This window comes from Hemitrygon akajei, unplaced genomic scaffold, assembly GCF_048418815.1.
Source record: "Hemitrygon akajei unplaced genomic scaffold, sHemAka1.3 Scf000036, whole genome shotgun sequence".
Taxonomy (NCBI): domain Eukaryota; kingdom Metazoa; phylum Chordata; class Chondrichthyes; order Myliobatiformes; family Dasyatidae; genus Hemitrygon; species Hemitrygon akajei.
In genome coordinates this window covers 6,555,489-6,570,099 of record NW_027331922.1, presented here as the reverse complement: position 1 = coordinate 6,570,099, position 14,611 = coordinate 6,555,489, and the positions used below count along the sequence as shown (strand labels likewise).

The following is a 14,611-nucleotide window of genomic DNA, read 5'->3' as shown; positions in this document are numbered from 1 at the left end:
CTATGTCTGACTCTGGGAGTGTGTGATGGGACGGTGTGGAGGGAACTTCACTCTGTGTCAGACCCCGGGATTGTGTGATGGGACGGTGTGAAGCGAGGTTTACTCTATGTCTGACTCTGGGAGTGTGTGATGGGACAGTGTGGAAGGAGATTTACTCTGTTTCTGACCCCAGGAGTGTGTGATGGGACGGTGTGGAGGGAGTTTCACTCTGTGTCTGAGGTCGGGACTGTGTGATGGGACGGTGTGAAGCGAGGTTTACTCTGTGTCTGACTCTGGGAGTGTGTGATGGGACGGTGTGGAGGGAACTTCACTCTGTGTTAGACCCCGGGAGTGTGTGATGGGACGGTGTGGAGGGAGTTTCACTCTGTGTCAGACCCCGGGAGTGTGTGATGGGACAGTGTGGAGGGAGATTCACTCTGTGTCAGACCCCGGGAGTGTGTGATGGGACGGTGTGATGCGAGGTTTAGTCTGTGTCTGACCCTCACGGTTCTGTCCACAGCTAAACCTGATGTATCATACGGTGAAATTAATTTCAATATCGTCTCTGAGCCCCGGACCCGGACAGATCGAGGTATGTTTCAGCTTTGTTGATTTGACCTTGTTTAGGTAACGTGTCCACTCGTGTCAAGAGATCTCAGGACACGTGTACAGTTGACCCGAATGATTCCCTGTTTGAGAATAACACGGAGGGATCGCGTGAGAGATGAAAAGAGGGGAGGCTCTCTCTTTGATGGTCGCTGCGGAGTGTGGAGCCCAGGGAGGGATGGATTAGAAGCAGTTCCGTGGGATGCAGTGCGGAGGGAATGGTGTTGGAATATGGCATGGCATGGGGCGTGGGGAGGAAGGGGCGATAAGGCGCGAGCGCTGTGGGGCGGGGATTGTGGAGATGAGTTAGAGCCGAGTCGTTGTCGTGTGGAGGGAGGACAGTGTGATAGACGGTCAGCAGGGAGCACCGTATAAAACCTTAACCCCTCACTCCCATTTCTAACCCCACTCTAGCTTCCCTCTTTCCCCTTCTCTCACCTCGTCTCTTCTCTCCATCTCTCCCCTGTCCCGCTCCACGGTCTCGCATTGTCCCGTTCTCTTCACCTTCTCTCATTGTCCCCGTCTCCACTCTATCACTGCCACCGTCTCTACCGCTGTCGGTCTCCCCCTCGTAGTCTTTCCCTCTCTCTCAGCTCTCTCATACTCATCCAGTCCACCACCCCTCCCGATCTTCCCACCTCTCTCTGTCCCTACGTTTGCCGCTCATCTCCCCTCCACGCCTTCTCCACCTCACTATCCAGCCATCTCTCTCTCCTCTCTCTGAAATTATCTTGTTATCTCTTCCCTATCCCTCTCCCACCTCTTTCTGCCGTCCCTCCTACTCCCTTCTCATTCCCCTCCCTTTCATCTCTCACACCTCTCACTCTGCTCTCCCCCGACGCACTCACCCACTCTCCCCTTCTCCCACTCTCTCCGCATTTCTCTCTTGCATTTTCCTGCCCAATGCCCACATCGCTCTCTCCTCTCTCTGTCCATCGTTTTCGCTTTCTCTCTGTCTCCACGTCTCTGTCCTCTCTCTCTCCTTCTTCCTCACCTTCACTCTCGCTGTTTCACATTTTCTCTCCCCCTCACTTATCCATCTTTCTCTTCCCTCAGCCCCTCGGTTTTCTCTCTCCCCGACTCCCTCCCCCGTTCTCTACCGCACTCACTCTCTCCCTTATCTGCCTGTCCGACTCTCTCTCCCAGACGATCTGAACTCCACCTACTCAGAGCTGAACGTTCGGAAAGAGGAACCCCGCATCGATGAGGATGAAGATCCTCCAATTTACTCGGGACCCGGCGGGCTGTCAACCACTGTACAAACAGGTCAGAGTTCACAGTGATGACGTTATTATGGTGCGGTCACGTGTCATACAACCCAGTGTACAATTTTCAAATGAATCGGCATCGACCACTTCCTCTGTCAGCTCGTTCCATTGACTGACCACCATCTGGGTAACAAAAGGTTGTCATTCTGCTCTCCAATTAAACCCCTTTCCCCTCTCACCTTAGACCTTTGCACTCGGGTGCTCGATTCTCCAGTTCTACGGAAAATAGCTGTCCGCATTCACAGCTCGTGGTTTTACGCCTTTTTATGGTCACCCCTACACTCCGAGAATTGAAGTCTTAACCAGTAGAAGCTGTCTCCAGAAATCAGTCCCTCGGCTCCGGCAACTTCCTCGTTCTCCTCCTTCTCTCTGCTCGCTTCTCACATTTCCCCATCTTTGCCCTTTTTTCACCACATCGTTCGGACTCGTCTCCGTCTGCAACTCCCTCTCTCCACTCGCTCATCCCCCATATCCCCCTCCCTTTCTCTCGCCCCTCTCTCTCTTGCCTTCTTCGGTCTCTATAACACTCCCCCACACTTGCTGTCATCTCTCTCCCTCTTCACCATTGGCTGTCACCTTAATCCCATGCCCTCTGGCGCCCATTACCCCGGACCTGGAAAACGTCTTTGCTCATTCACCTTGCCTGCGCCCCTCGTGGTTTTATACAGATTTGTAAGATCTCCCCTGCGTTCCACGGAATAAAGTCCCAGTCTGCCCGACCTCTCTCCATTCCTCACTCCCCCGAGTCCAACATCCTCATAAACTTTCCAGCTCGGTGGCCTTTCCTATATCCGGGCGTCCAAGACTGAACAAGAGCGGCGTCACTGTACAATCTCCCGACTCCTGTACCATCATCTTCCAGAGCAGTGTACCATCTGAGACCTTGTTAATGTCTAGATAGATGACATCGACTACCCGTGCCTGATCTGTCCTTCCCGTTCAAATTATCTCGACAACTCTCCCTGGGTGTCGCGCCATCCAGTATCTCCCTCCCTCCTCTATGTTCCATTCTCTCTACCTACGCCTCTCCCTCCCTCTCTCACCGCTCCTTTCCTTCGTCATCTCTCCCTAACTTCCGATCTTCCAGCTTCCATCCTGTGACCTTGTCACTGGACTTGTTTAAGTCAGCGTATATTATATCTACCAATCACGACAAACGGGTCCTCCACAATCAAATCGTTCGGTCCAAACTCCCTGGGGCGAACACCATTATACAGAGCAGCCCATCAAATGCATCACTGAATTCCCTACACATCACGACTACTACACTGCCCTAATCAGACGTCCTGCTGTCTTACTCCAAAGATGGAAATCTGACACGTTCTCTCCGTGGACACTGTCCACATTTCCTGCTGTCTCCGTGAAGTAGCCAGCATAACCATAGACCCCCACCGAAACCAACCGGACTCCCTCCCATCGGGGAGAAAGGTACGAAAGCACGTCCCACCGGTCTCAAGGACGGCTTCTTCCCCGTTTCTATCGGATTATCGAACGGCCCCCTAGGTCGATCAGATGGTCTCCTGACCTCACGATCTACCTCGCCGTGGCTCTTCGCACCTTATCGTCTGCCTGCACTGCCCTCTCTCTGTAACTGTGACGCTTTATTCAGCATTCTGTGATTGTTTTGCGCTGTTTGACTCCTGTGATATGATCTGTATCTATAGATGTGACTGGGACCTCTCCTGTCTGTGATGTATATAAAAACATAGAAAACCTAGAACACAATGCAGGGCCTTCAGCCCACAAAGCTGCGCCGAACATGTCCCTACCTTAGAACTACCGAGGCTTTGCCCATAGACCTCTATTCGTTTAAGCTCCATGTAGCCATCCAATAGTCTCGTAAAATACCCTATTGTATCCGCCACCTCCACCGTCGCCGGCAGCCCATTCCACGCACTCACCACTCTCCGCATAAAAAAGAAATCTTACCCCCGATATCTCCACTGTACCTAATTTCAAGCACCTTAAAACTGCGCCCATTCGTGTCTGTCATTTCAGTCCAGAGGAAAAGCCTCTTACTGTCACACGATCAATGCCTGTCATTATCTCGAACACCTCTATGAAATCACCTCTCATCCTCAGTCGTTCCGAGGAGCAGAGGCCGAGTTCACTCAACCTATAAGGCATGCTTCCCAATCCAGGAAACATCCTTGCAAATCTCCTCTGCACCCTTTCTACGGCTTCCACTTACTTCCAGTACTGAGGCGAACAGAACTGAGCACAGTACTCCGAGTGGGATCTGACAAGGGCTCTATATAGTGTCATATGGGTATAGCATAGATGGGTGTTGTTTAATAGGTTTGGCATCTCCAACATCTACATCATGTGAAGCTATGGTAGTCCTTCTCGGAACATCTGGAAACAAATCCTTATAATTAAAAATTAATTCCTTCATCTGCTGTTTCTGCTGTAGCTGTAAATGTGCTAGTTTCTCATCAAAATTTTCCAGAATGGTTGAATTTCGTTACCTAACAGAAACAATTTTGGATTAAGAATGAAATTCAGATGAATCATCAATCATGTTCCTAGTTAAATCAAACTCATTATCATTAACCACAACAGTCACAGTATCAGATTGTTTCTCAAAATATGGTTTTATCATATTTATATGGCAAAGTTGTTTTGACCTTCTACGATCTGCATTTTTTAATCACGTAATCCACATAATTGATTTTAGACACAATTTCATACGGACCATGAAATCTAGCTTGTAATGGATTCGTTTGCACTGGGAAAAGAACCAGCACCTTATCTCCAGTCTTACACATCCTCGTCATAGCTTCTTTATCATACCAAATTTTCATTTTCTCCTGAGCCATTTTTAAATTTTCCTTGGCTAAGCTACAAGCTTTATGTCACCTGTCCTTAAATTTCAAATCATAGCCCAACAAATTAGTGTGTATTTCCTAACTAATCCGCTGTTCTTTTAAAAAAGCTAATGGTCCTCTAACTCTAACTCCCAAATAGAAGTTCAAATGGACTGAAACCTAAAGATTCTTGTACCAATTCCCTTACTGCAAATAAAAGTAAGTTTATACGCTCATCCCAATCACTTTCATTTTCCACACAATATGTCCTAATCATATTCTTGAGTTAGAATGAAACCTCTCCAAGGCACCTTGCGATTCTGGATGATATGCAGACGAAGTGATTTGCTTAGCTGCCAATTTATAAACTATCTGTTGAAACAATCCAGACATAAAATTACTGCCTTGATCAGTTTGTATTTCCTTAGGTAATGCAAAATAAGTAAATAATTTTACAAGAGCCTTTGTCACAGTTTTAGCTGTTATATTCCTAAGTGGTACTGCCACTGGAAAGCTAGACGAAGCACACATAATAATCAACAAGTACTGATAACCAGTTTTTGTCTTTGGTAATGGACCAACACAATCTATAATAACTTTAGAAAACGGTTCACCAAATGCTGGAATAGGTTGTAATGGAGCCACTTGATTTGGTTTACCCACAATTTGACAAGTATGGCACGTTTTCCAAAACATTGCCGCATCTTTTCTTAGACCAGGCCAGTAAAAATGTTTTAAAAGCTTGTCCACAGTTTTCCTTACCCCATGATGTCCACCTAAAGGCACACTATGAGCTAAAGTCAAAATCTCATTTCGATAAACTTTAGGGACAACTATCTGGTAAACAATACTCCATTCTTCACTTGCATGAATTGTTGGTGATCTCCACTTCCTCATCAACACTCCTGTTTCCAAGTAATATCCTTTTGGCACCTTCTCAATTTCACTATCTGGTAGAGCTTGTTCTCTTAATTACATAATCTCAGGGTCTCTATTCTGCTCTGCTATCATCTCCTTCCGAGACAGAGATAAATCTACATAGTCAGACTTATTCCAATAATTTTGTTCAATCAACGAAGGTAAGAAAGTCTCTGACACATCCTCAAAACTCGAATCCTGAGTTGAACTGTCATGAGTAACAACCTCATTCTACGCATCAATCATTTTAGCCATAGCTCTAGTCACAACACAGGAAGAATCTGAGTTAGAATTCATCTCTGGTTCCTCTGACTCCATTGTAAAATGCACTTCAGGAAAAACTTGTACACCTGCCAAGTTATTACCTAACAATAAAGAAATATCCTTCACAGGTAAGCTAGGCTGCAATCCTACTTTAACAAATCTTGTAACTAACCCTGAATTTAAATTTACTTTATGTAAATGTACAGGCATAACATCACTGCCAACACCTCGTATATAATTTACCTCACCAGTATCAGACTCTTTATTAAACTTCAATACACTGTCTAACATCAGTGATTGAGAAGCTCCAGTATCCCTAAGGATTTCTATTGGCACCAGATTGGATCCTTCTTTCAAGGATACAAACCCTTCAGTTATAAAATAATCATATCCCTTTTTAACTTGGTCAGACTCTAACAAAACCTCATTTGTGTTTATCGAACCCTGTGATTTTACAGGTGCTTCAGTATGTTGCAAACAAGCATCTGGAACTGCTTCCTTCTCTTTATTTTTCAATCTGAAACAGTTAGCTGTTACATGGCTAGGTTTCTTACAATAGTTACAAATAGGACCAAACTGTCTTTCCTTCACAGGTTTTCCTTCCTCCTTACCTTTCTCATTAACTTCTGATTTAATTTCTGATTTACCTTGAGTTTCTGTGTTATTTTTCCTCTTAAAAATTCTGCCCTGAGGAAATTTATTCTTATGGATTAAAACATACTCATCAGCTAATCTAGCAGAGTCCTGCGATGTTTCAGTATCCCTCTCATTTAAGTAGGTCCTTACTTCAACCGGGATGCTTCTTTTAAATTCCTCCATTAAAATCAGCTCTTTCAATGAATTATAGTCCTCATTTACATTTTTAGAGGAAACCCATCTCTCAAAACACACAGCTTTATCATTGGCAAATTCAACATAAGTTTTTTTCCACAGACTTCTTCAAACTTCTGAATCTTTCTCTATACGCTTCTGGGACCAATTCGTATGCTTTCAAATTATGCTTTTTCACAATATCATAATCAAGTGCTTGCGCAGCAGTTAAAACTGTATAAACTTGTTGTGTTTTGTCTTTAATTACACTCTGTAACAACACTGACCATTTATCTTTCGGCCACTCTGAAATCTGAGCAATCGTTTCAAAATATTGAAAATATCTTTCCACTTCTGTTTCACTAAATGGTGGGACCAATTTAATTTCTTGACTAGCAACTAACGGTTTTCTAGAACCAGAAGACTGATTCCCAGACCTTAATTCCGCCATTGCATATTCAAATTCCCTTTTTTTATTATCAGCTTCTAACCTACAACGCTCCAATTCTGCTTTACATTGTTCCAACTTCATTTGTTCGGTTTGCAACTGCATCTCTATATCACTAATTGGAAACGACTCTAAAATCGATTCATCAAAATCACTCGAATCCACATAGTGTGTCGCGATTTCTCTCTGTATTAGAGCCTTTGATGTAGACTTCAAAATACCTTTAAGTTGCAATCTACCAGCTAGCTCAGACACCTCAGTTTTTTTCGCCTTCGCTAACAACTCCACGTCTGGCGAAGCCAGAAACTCATCAGTATTCATTGTTGCTGAATACCACTCACAAGCCAATCAAACAAAAGAATCGAGTATTCCCCTTTTCCAAAACACCGATTCAAAATTTAACAAGCATTTAAACTCAAAAATGATTCATCTCGGACGCAGCCCCTATATTTATGTTACGGATTCAGCAACAATAAATATATGAGTAAGGCAGGGGTTATTATAACAAATAGAACATTTATTAAACACTAAAAAACAAACCCCGAAAAGTAAACAAACCACTCACGTAACGGGAAATCAGCTGCTGTGCGGCAGGTTAAACAGTTCTTAAAGCGATGTTGCAAAAACAGTTCTTCAAAGTCGTATTGCAAAAGTTCAAAATGCTTACAGTCCATTTAAGGGAGAGACTTTTTAAGACGATTTAAATTCTCTTTCACGTCGTGTTACTGCGACTCCCAGTTGAACTATACTTTTCCCACGAAGAATTTACGAAGATGGAAAATGAAACGGATTAAAGGCACTGACCTTTCCTTGACAAAACTGTTCCCAATCCTTTCTGCTATTTACAGGGATTAACACGGGGACAGTCAACGAATTCCTTCCGAATGGGGGTCAAACAAGGTCGAACCTGTTTTACCGTCGAAATCGACTTTCCTCGATCTTTTAACTCCCGAACTCCGATCTTCACTCTCCAGTGATTTTTAAATAGCAGTATTATAAAGAAAGTGCCGGCAATGACCTTTTAAACTTTAGGCATTAAATAAAACTCCATCTTTCAACTAACCTGCGTCATAACATTAAATCATGCAATGGCATGAAGTCAACATGGCAAATCCAGCCACGAACTGCCCCACCTCACAGGGAGGGGTCCTCCTTTTATACCCTGTAAAATAAAATTGTCACATGACCTCTACTGGCGGGAAAATGACGTCACTCCACCGTCACATGACCATTACCTCAAGTACAGTATAGCTTCAGCACCAGTCACTTGACAAATACTCCACTGTCACGTGTCACGGGTACGTAACAATAGTTGCAATATTTCCTCTCGGCACGTAGATGTATATAAACGACCTGGATGAATTTGTAGATGGGTGGGATCGTAGGTTTGCAGATGATGCGGGAAGAGGTGATGCTGTAAAGAGCGGAGAAAACTCGCCAAAAATTCAGTGGGACTTAAATCAGTTACAGGATGGAGATGGAGTTTAACCCGGACAAACCTAAAATGTTGCCCCTTAATAGGCCAATGAAAGAAATTATTGATTTTAGAAGGCCGAGCTGCTAGCTCGACGCTTAACCCAGCACGGATGGAAATGTACAAGGGAGCTGTATGGATTCGAATACGGCAGCCTACCCTCCAAAGTCTGGCGCTGAGGCCACTACGCCACCAGCCGTACATATATTGCACCTTGTTAGGTCAAATGAAAGAAATGACACAATATCAAAGCCAGGACCCGAAACATTGTTCAAACATAGAAACAAAGAGAACTTGCAGCACAACACCGGCTCCTCGGTGCACAATGCTGTGCCGAACTTCTCCTTACTGTAGATGGACAGAGGATCTTGGTCTCCATGTTCATAGCTCCCTGAACATGGCTGCAATTTCATGGGATGTTTAAGAAGTCCTATGGCATTCTTGTCTTTATTAGTCGGGGCATTGAGTACGAATGTCAAGGAGTTACGTTACAACTTTATAAAAATCACTAGTTAGGCTGAATCAGGCGTATTGTATACAGCTCTGGTCACCCCATTATCGGAAGGATGTCAGGGCGTTGGGGAGCGTCCGGTGAGGTTTAACAGGACTCTGCCGGGATTTGATGGCATGTGTTACAACGAGAGGTCGGACACCTGGGTTGCTTCCTCTGGAGCGGAGGAGGCTCAGGGGAGATCAATCTGATCTGTGGAATCCGTCAGACACCTGTAAGCCTTTGCCAAGTCATGGAATTGGGACTCTCGGCGATGACGGCTGAAAGGCGATGAGATTGAGAGAGGGAGGGGGTGATCGTGGTGGGAGGAGAGAGCGCGGATGGGTGGTGGGAAGGTGTCCTAGTGCGGAAGATGGCTGATTTCACAAACACGCTGAATGGTCTCACTACAGGTGCGCAGAAACAGGAGCCGAAGGAGAACATCGGAAATAGATCGTACCGTAAGATCTGCCTACTCGGCCTCGTTGCGTCCATCATCATTGCGATAGTGGCCGGACTCTCGATCTATGGTGAGTCAAACGGGCTCAGGGTCCAGCCAGTCCGTAATTAAGCAGAGTGCAATGAAGTGTTATCATAAATCCTCAGAGTGATGCCGACACGTCCTTCGTTATAACAGCGACACACTTCTAATCCTGTCAAAGACACGGCCTGTACCGTTACACAATCAGGACTCAGACTGACTCCCATACGCCATTCGCCATTACACCAGTAATCCTGTCCCCATAGCACTGACATAACCCTGTACACGGCACAGGTACCTCCTTACAGCGACACAAACACGACCCTCACCGTGACACAGAAATGCCCCTCAAAGTGACAGCAACTCACCCCACACTGTCACATCGAGATGACCCTGTCCGTGTTACTGAAAAAAACAACTCCTCAAGGCTCCAGCTCTCTGTAAGACCAGCAAACTCCCCACTGTGGCACAAACACACCCGACACCATGAGACAGACAATACCTCACTGAGACCCGCCAGACCTCTCACACGGACACGGAACCAGGTATCGCATTGTCACGTCACGTTCATCACCGCAACACCTCACGAATCGCAGTGTCACGTTACGCCCATCCCCGCAATACCGACACGTCCCTCACTGTGACATGGAATCAACCATCGCCGTGATACTGACAAGACTCGACCGCACGGTGTCACATAGTCTCGTCACTGTGATATCCACACACCCGTCCGCTTGACAGTCACAACCCTCACTCCTGACAATGAGAAGGTTCTTACCGGGTCACGTACACGATCTGCACTGTGAAACCGGACGCCCCCCTCTGAGAGACAAAACTATCACACCTTCACTGCAACATTCGTCACTGTGACACCTACACGCTCCTCAACGTGAACCGCACCGCTCCTTGACACTGACACACCCATGACCGCGATCCGCCATGACGCAGACTCACACGTCACTGTAAACGGTAAACATCCACTTCAATCTCTCTCAGTGTCAGAGATTCGTCTGTCTCAACACCTTTGGGACATGAAGGGGACACGGTCCCAATGTCGACTACTGGTCCATAATTTGAACTCAACCGTTGAATCCAAGATGTCCGAGAAATCCCATCTGAATTTCATCGACTGCGCCTGTCTCCAGAACCTGGGTGAAATTTGCCAATTTCTGACCAGTAGCAGAGGTGAGGCAATGTCGCCCTCCTACTCTGCTCCTCATCTGAGAGAGAGAGAGAGAGAGAGAGAGAGAGGGGGGGGAGGGGAGGGGGATTGAGATTGAGATTGATCCACACTGTCTCTGACCCTGTGTCTGATGAAACAGTCTGAGGGAGTTTCACTCGGTGTCTGACCCCGGGAGTGTATGATCGGACGGTGTGGAAGGAGCTTCCCTCTGTATCTGACCCCAGGAGTGTGAGGTGTGACGGTGTGCAGGGAGTTGCACTCTTGAGTTTGACCCTGTGAGTATGTGATGGGGGAGTGTGAAGGGAGATTCACTCTGTGTCTGACCCCAGGAGTGCGAGATGGGACGGTGTGCAGGGAGTTTTACTCTGAGTTCGACACTGGGAGTATGTGATGGGAGAGTATGGTGGGAGATTCATGGTCACTCTGACCACAGGAGTGTTTGATAATTCCTTACCCTAATTCCTTATTTCCAGAGCGAAAGTGTTCCCAGGCTTGGGAAAAATATGGTGACCGGTGTTATTTCTTCTCCACGTTTGAAACATCTTACGATGGAGCGAGGCAACAATGTTCAGACTTTGATTCAAGACTCCTCGAGATCAGTTCAAATGATGAAGCGGTATGTGTCACCTCGGGAGAAGAGATTTATCCACACGTGTCCCACCTCTACACGGATGAGTCAAAGAGTGGAGGTGGCTGTTCACTGACTCATCACACACGCCCGGAGTCAGGCACAGAGTGAATCTCCCACCTCACCGTCCCATCACACACTCCCGGGGTGAGACACAAAGTGAAACTTCCTCCTCCCCGTCCCATCACTCACTCCTATTGTAATAAACTGACCGTAAATAGTTTTCGATTCTCGGCATTTATCAATGAAATTTAATTTCACAGAGGTTTGTTTTCGACGCTCGTTTGTACGGAAACGGTGCACACTGGATTGGAAAATGCGAGAACGGGTGAGATTTGGACTGATCTGTAGGGTGAGAGGGGAAATGACATCGTCCTGGCGGGGAAAATGGGATTAGTTTCCTGACTGAATTAGGCTAGTGGGACGAGGGAGGGCATTGGGATTTTGTGGTAGACTGACACGAAACTGTGGGGAGAAAGAGGGGCAAGGGATTAATTTGGGGATGACAGAGGTCTCCGGGTCGAGAGTGTGCCTGTAGGATTTATTTAGGGCCAGCCATGCCTTGGGGAGCGGGCGGATCGGTGGGAATATTTTGTGGACTGACTAGTTTGGAGACGGACTAGAGTCTGTGGGGAGCGCAGTCCAGTGGGATTAGTTTAGAGACGGACCAGAGGCTGTGGGGAGCGCAGTCCAGTGGGATTAGTTTGGAGACGGACCAGAGTCTGTGGGGAGCGCAGTCCAGTGGGATTAGTTTGGAGACGGACCAGAGTCTGTGGGGAGAGCAGTCCAGTGGGATTAGTTTGGAGACGGACCAGAGTCTGTGGGGAGCGCAGTCCAGTGGGATTAGTTTGGAGACGGACCAGAGTCTGTGGGGAGCGCAGTCCAGTGGGATTAGTTTGGAGGCGGACCAGAGTCTGTGGGGAGCGCAGTCCAGTGGGATTAGTTTGGAGACGGACCATAGTCTGTGGGGAGCGCAGTCCAGTGGTATTAGTTTGGAGACTGACAAAGGGCTGCGCGGAGACTTTGGGTCAGTGGGATTAGTTCGGGGACGGTGTCGTGTTGTCCGATGCCGCCAATTTGTCTCTGTTGAAATTGTTGAATCCTCTTTGATAGGAAAGTGGCCTCTGAACTCCTGTACGGGGTGTACTCAGGGAGGTCCGTCTGCGGTAATTGCAACTCGTACATATGGGGTTCTTCTTGCAGTCGTGCTCACCGTTTCATCTGTGAGAAGTCGGCACCATTGTTCCCGGAAATTCTTCAGAAGATCCAGGATCTCTGCCCACAGTCCGTGGAGTCGAATTGAATCAAGTGACTACCCCGCTTTCGCATACTTCTCTTCCCTCCACTCTCAAAACCCCATCCTCTCATATTTCCCGCCGACTTTCTCTGCCCCTTCCTCCTACTCCATTCTCATCCACTGGTCGCAACCCCATTCTCCCCAGCCCGCAGTGAGAAAACCTTTCACACCAACTATCCCCTTTCTCCTAGGCACACCCCGTCCCCCGTCCCGACCTTTCCCACTCCCTCTAACTCTCCCTCCACCCCCTCTCCTCCCCTTGTTTCATCGCTCTTTCTCCGCCCGTTCTTTCTCCACTGCGTCTGCCAACCTCTTTTCCCTTTCACCCACTTTCTCCCCACTCTATACCCAACTATCTCCCTCCTCTCCCCGTTATCTCAAAATCCTCCGTCTCTCTGATCTCTCTCTCTTTCTCCTTTCCACCCACTCTCAGCTCAACCCTGTGCCGTCTGGTTCACGATAACCCAACCCTTGGTGAGAGTCTGTGCGCATTCCCTCTGTCTGTGCCCCTCTCAGGTTTATACAACTCTGTCAGGTTATATCTACGCTCCAGGGAATAAAGTCCCGACCTTCCCTCCCCTCTCTCCATATCTCAGTGCTCCGAGTTCCAGCCATATTCCCGTAGAACTCCCTGTAATATATATCCAGTTCACTGACATTTTTCCTAAATCAGGGCCGCCTCACCGACGTCTTGTACCACGGCAGCGTGACCTTCCGACTCCTGTACTCAGTGTGACTGGTGAAGACCAGCGGGCCAAGTGTCCTGTCCACCCCATCGGATGTTTTCCACTTGAATCGCTGTTTCCTTTATTATCTGAAACTTATAAAACCTGGAATTTGTTGTTTTGCAGCATCGTTACGGCGCAAAGATGTAGAATCAATGTAAATTACAAAACATATAATAAAAACCTCAAAAAGGTGGAGGTGGTGCACATGTTTTCAAAACTTGGTGCTGGAGGGGGAGAAGGCGTTTCAGAACTAGTGAGTGTTCAGGCTTCTGTACCTCTTCCCCGATGGTGGTATTGAGCAGGGAGCTTGACCCGGGGTGAGGGGCCTCGCTGATGGATGCCCCCTTCTCGAGGCATCGCATCTTGAAGATGTCCCCGATGCTGGGGAAGGTGGTGTTTTTGACGCTGGTTGAGTCTATATCCCTCTGCAGCCTCCGGTGACTCTGTCCCTTGCGGCCTCCATACCAGGCGGCGATGCTACAAGTCAGAATGCTCCCAACGTTCATCGGTAGACAATTGCCGGTCTTCAGTGAAAGGCCAAATATTCTCAGCCTCTTGACGTTGCAACACCTTCTGTAATGAGAGAGCTATGGGTGGCGGTGAAAGCAAGTGCAGAGAATGGTCTGAAATACACTCAGACTCCTGACGTTGTAACACCTTCTGTAATGAGATGTTTCAAATGTGGAGAACAAGTAACACCGGTCTCCATATCTGACCAATTCCTTCCAACAAATTTCCTCTGAAAAGCGGAAATAAGGAAAATTCAATCTCCCTCCACACCGTCCCATCACAGGATCCCGTTGTCAGACACAGAGTGAATCTCCCTCCACACCGTCCCAGCACACACTCCCGGGGTCAGACACAGAGTGAATCTCCCTCCACACCGTCCCATCACACTCTCCCGGTCTAAGACACAGACTGCGTCTCCCTCCACACCGTTCCATTACACATCCCCGGGGTCAGACACAGAGTGAATCTCACTCCACACCGTCCCATCTCACACTCCCGGGGTCGGACACAAAGTGAATCTCACTCCGCACCGTCCCATCACAGGATCCCGTTGTCAGACACAGAGTGAATCACCCTCCACACCGTCCCAGCACACACTCCCGGGGTCAGACACAGAGTGAATCTCCCTCCACACCGTCCCATCACACTCTCCCGGTCTAAGACACAGACTGCGTCTCCCTCCACACCGTTCCATTACACACCTCCGGGGTCAGACACAGA

At 47.4% G+C, this 14,611-nt stretch overlaps 1 protein-coding gene across 1 annotated transcript; it reads left to right on the top strand.

Annotated features, from left to right (window-relative positions):
* The first annotated feature begins 498 nt into the window (after positions 1–498).
* On the top strand, positions 499–12,659 carry LOC140720095 (C-type lectin domain family 1 member B-like). The gene is made up of 7 exons (XM_073034993.1): positions 499–571; positions 1,732–1,851; positions 9,478–9,594; positions 10,542–10,730; positions 11,202–11,344; positions 11,620–11,684; positions 12,470–12,659. The coding sequence occupies exons 4-7, from the start codon at positions 10,577–10,579 to the stop codon at positions 12,657–12,659; spliced, it is 552 nt and encodes a 183-aa protein (XP_072891094.1). The 5' UTR covers positions 499–571; positions 1,732–1,851; positions 9,478–9,594; positions 10,542–10,576.
* The last annotated feature ends 1,952 nt before the right edge of the window (positions 12,660–14,611 follow it).

Coding starts and splice junctions, on each gene's coding strand:
- LOC140720095 (XM_073034993.1), top strand. CDS start 10,577: ATGAAGGGGACACGGTCCCAATGTCGACTACTGGTCCATAATTTGAAC. Junction 10,731..11,201: donor ATTTCTGACCAGTAGCAGAG/GTGAGGCAATGT, acceptor CCTTATTTCCAG/AGCGAAAGTGTTCCCAGGCT. Junction 11,685..12,469: donor ATTGGAAAATGCGAGAACGG/GTGAGATTTGGA, acceptor CCTCTTTGATAG/GAAAGTGGCCTCTGAACTCC.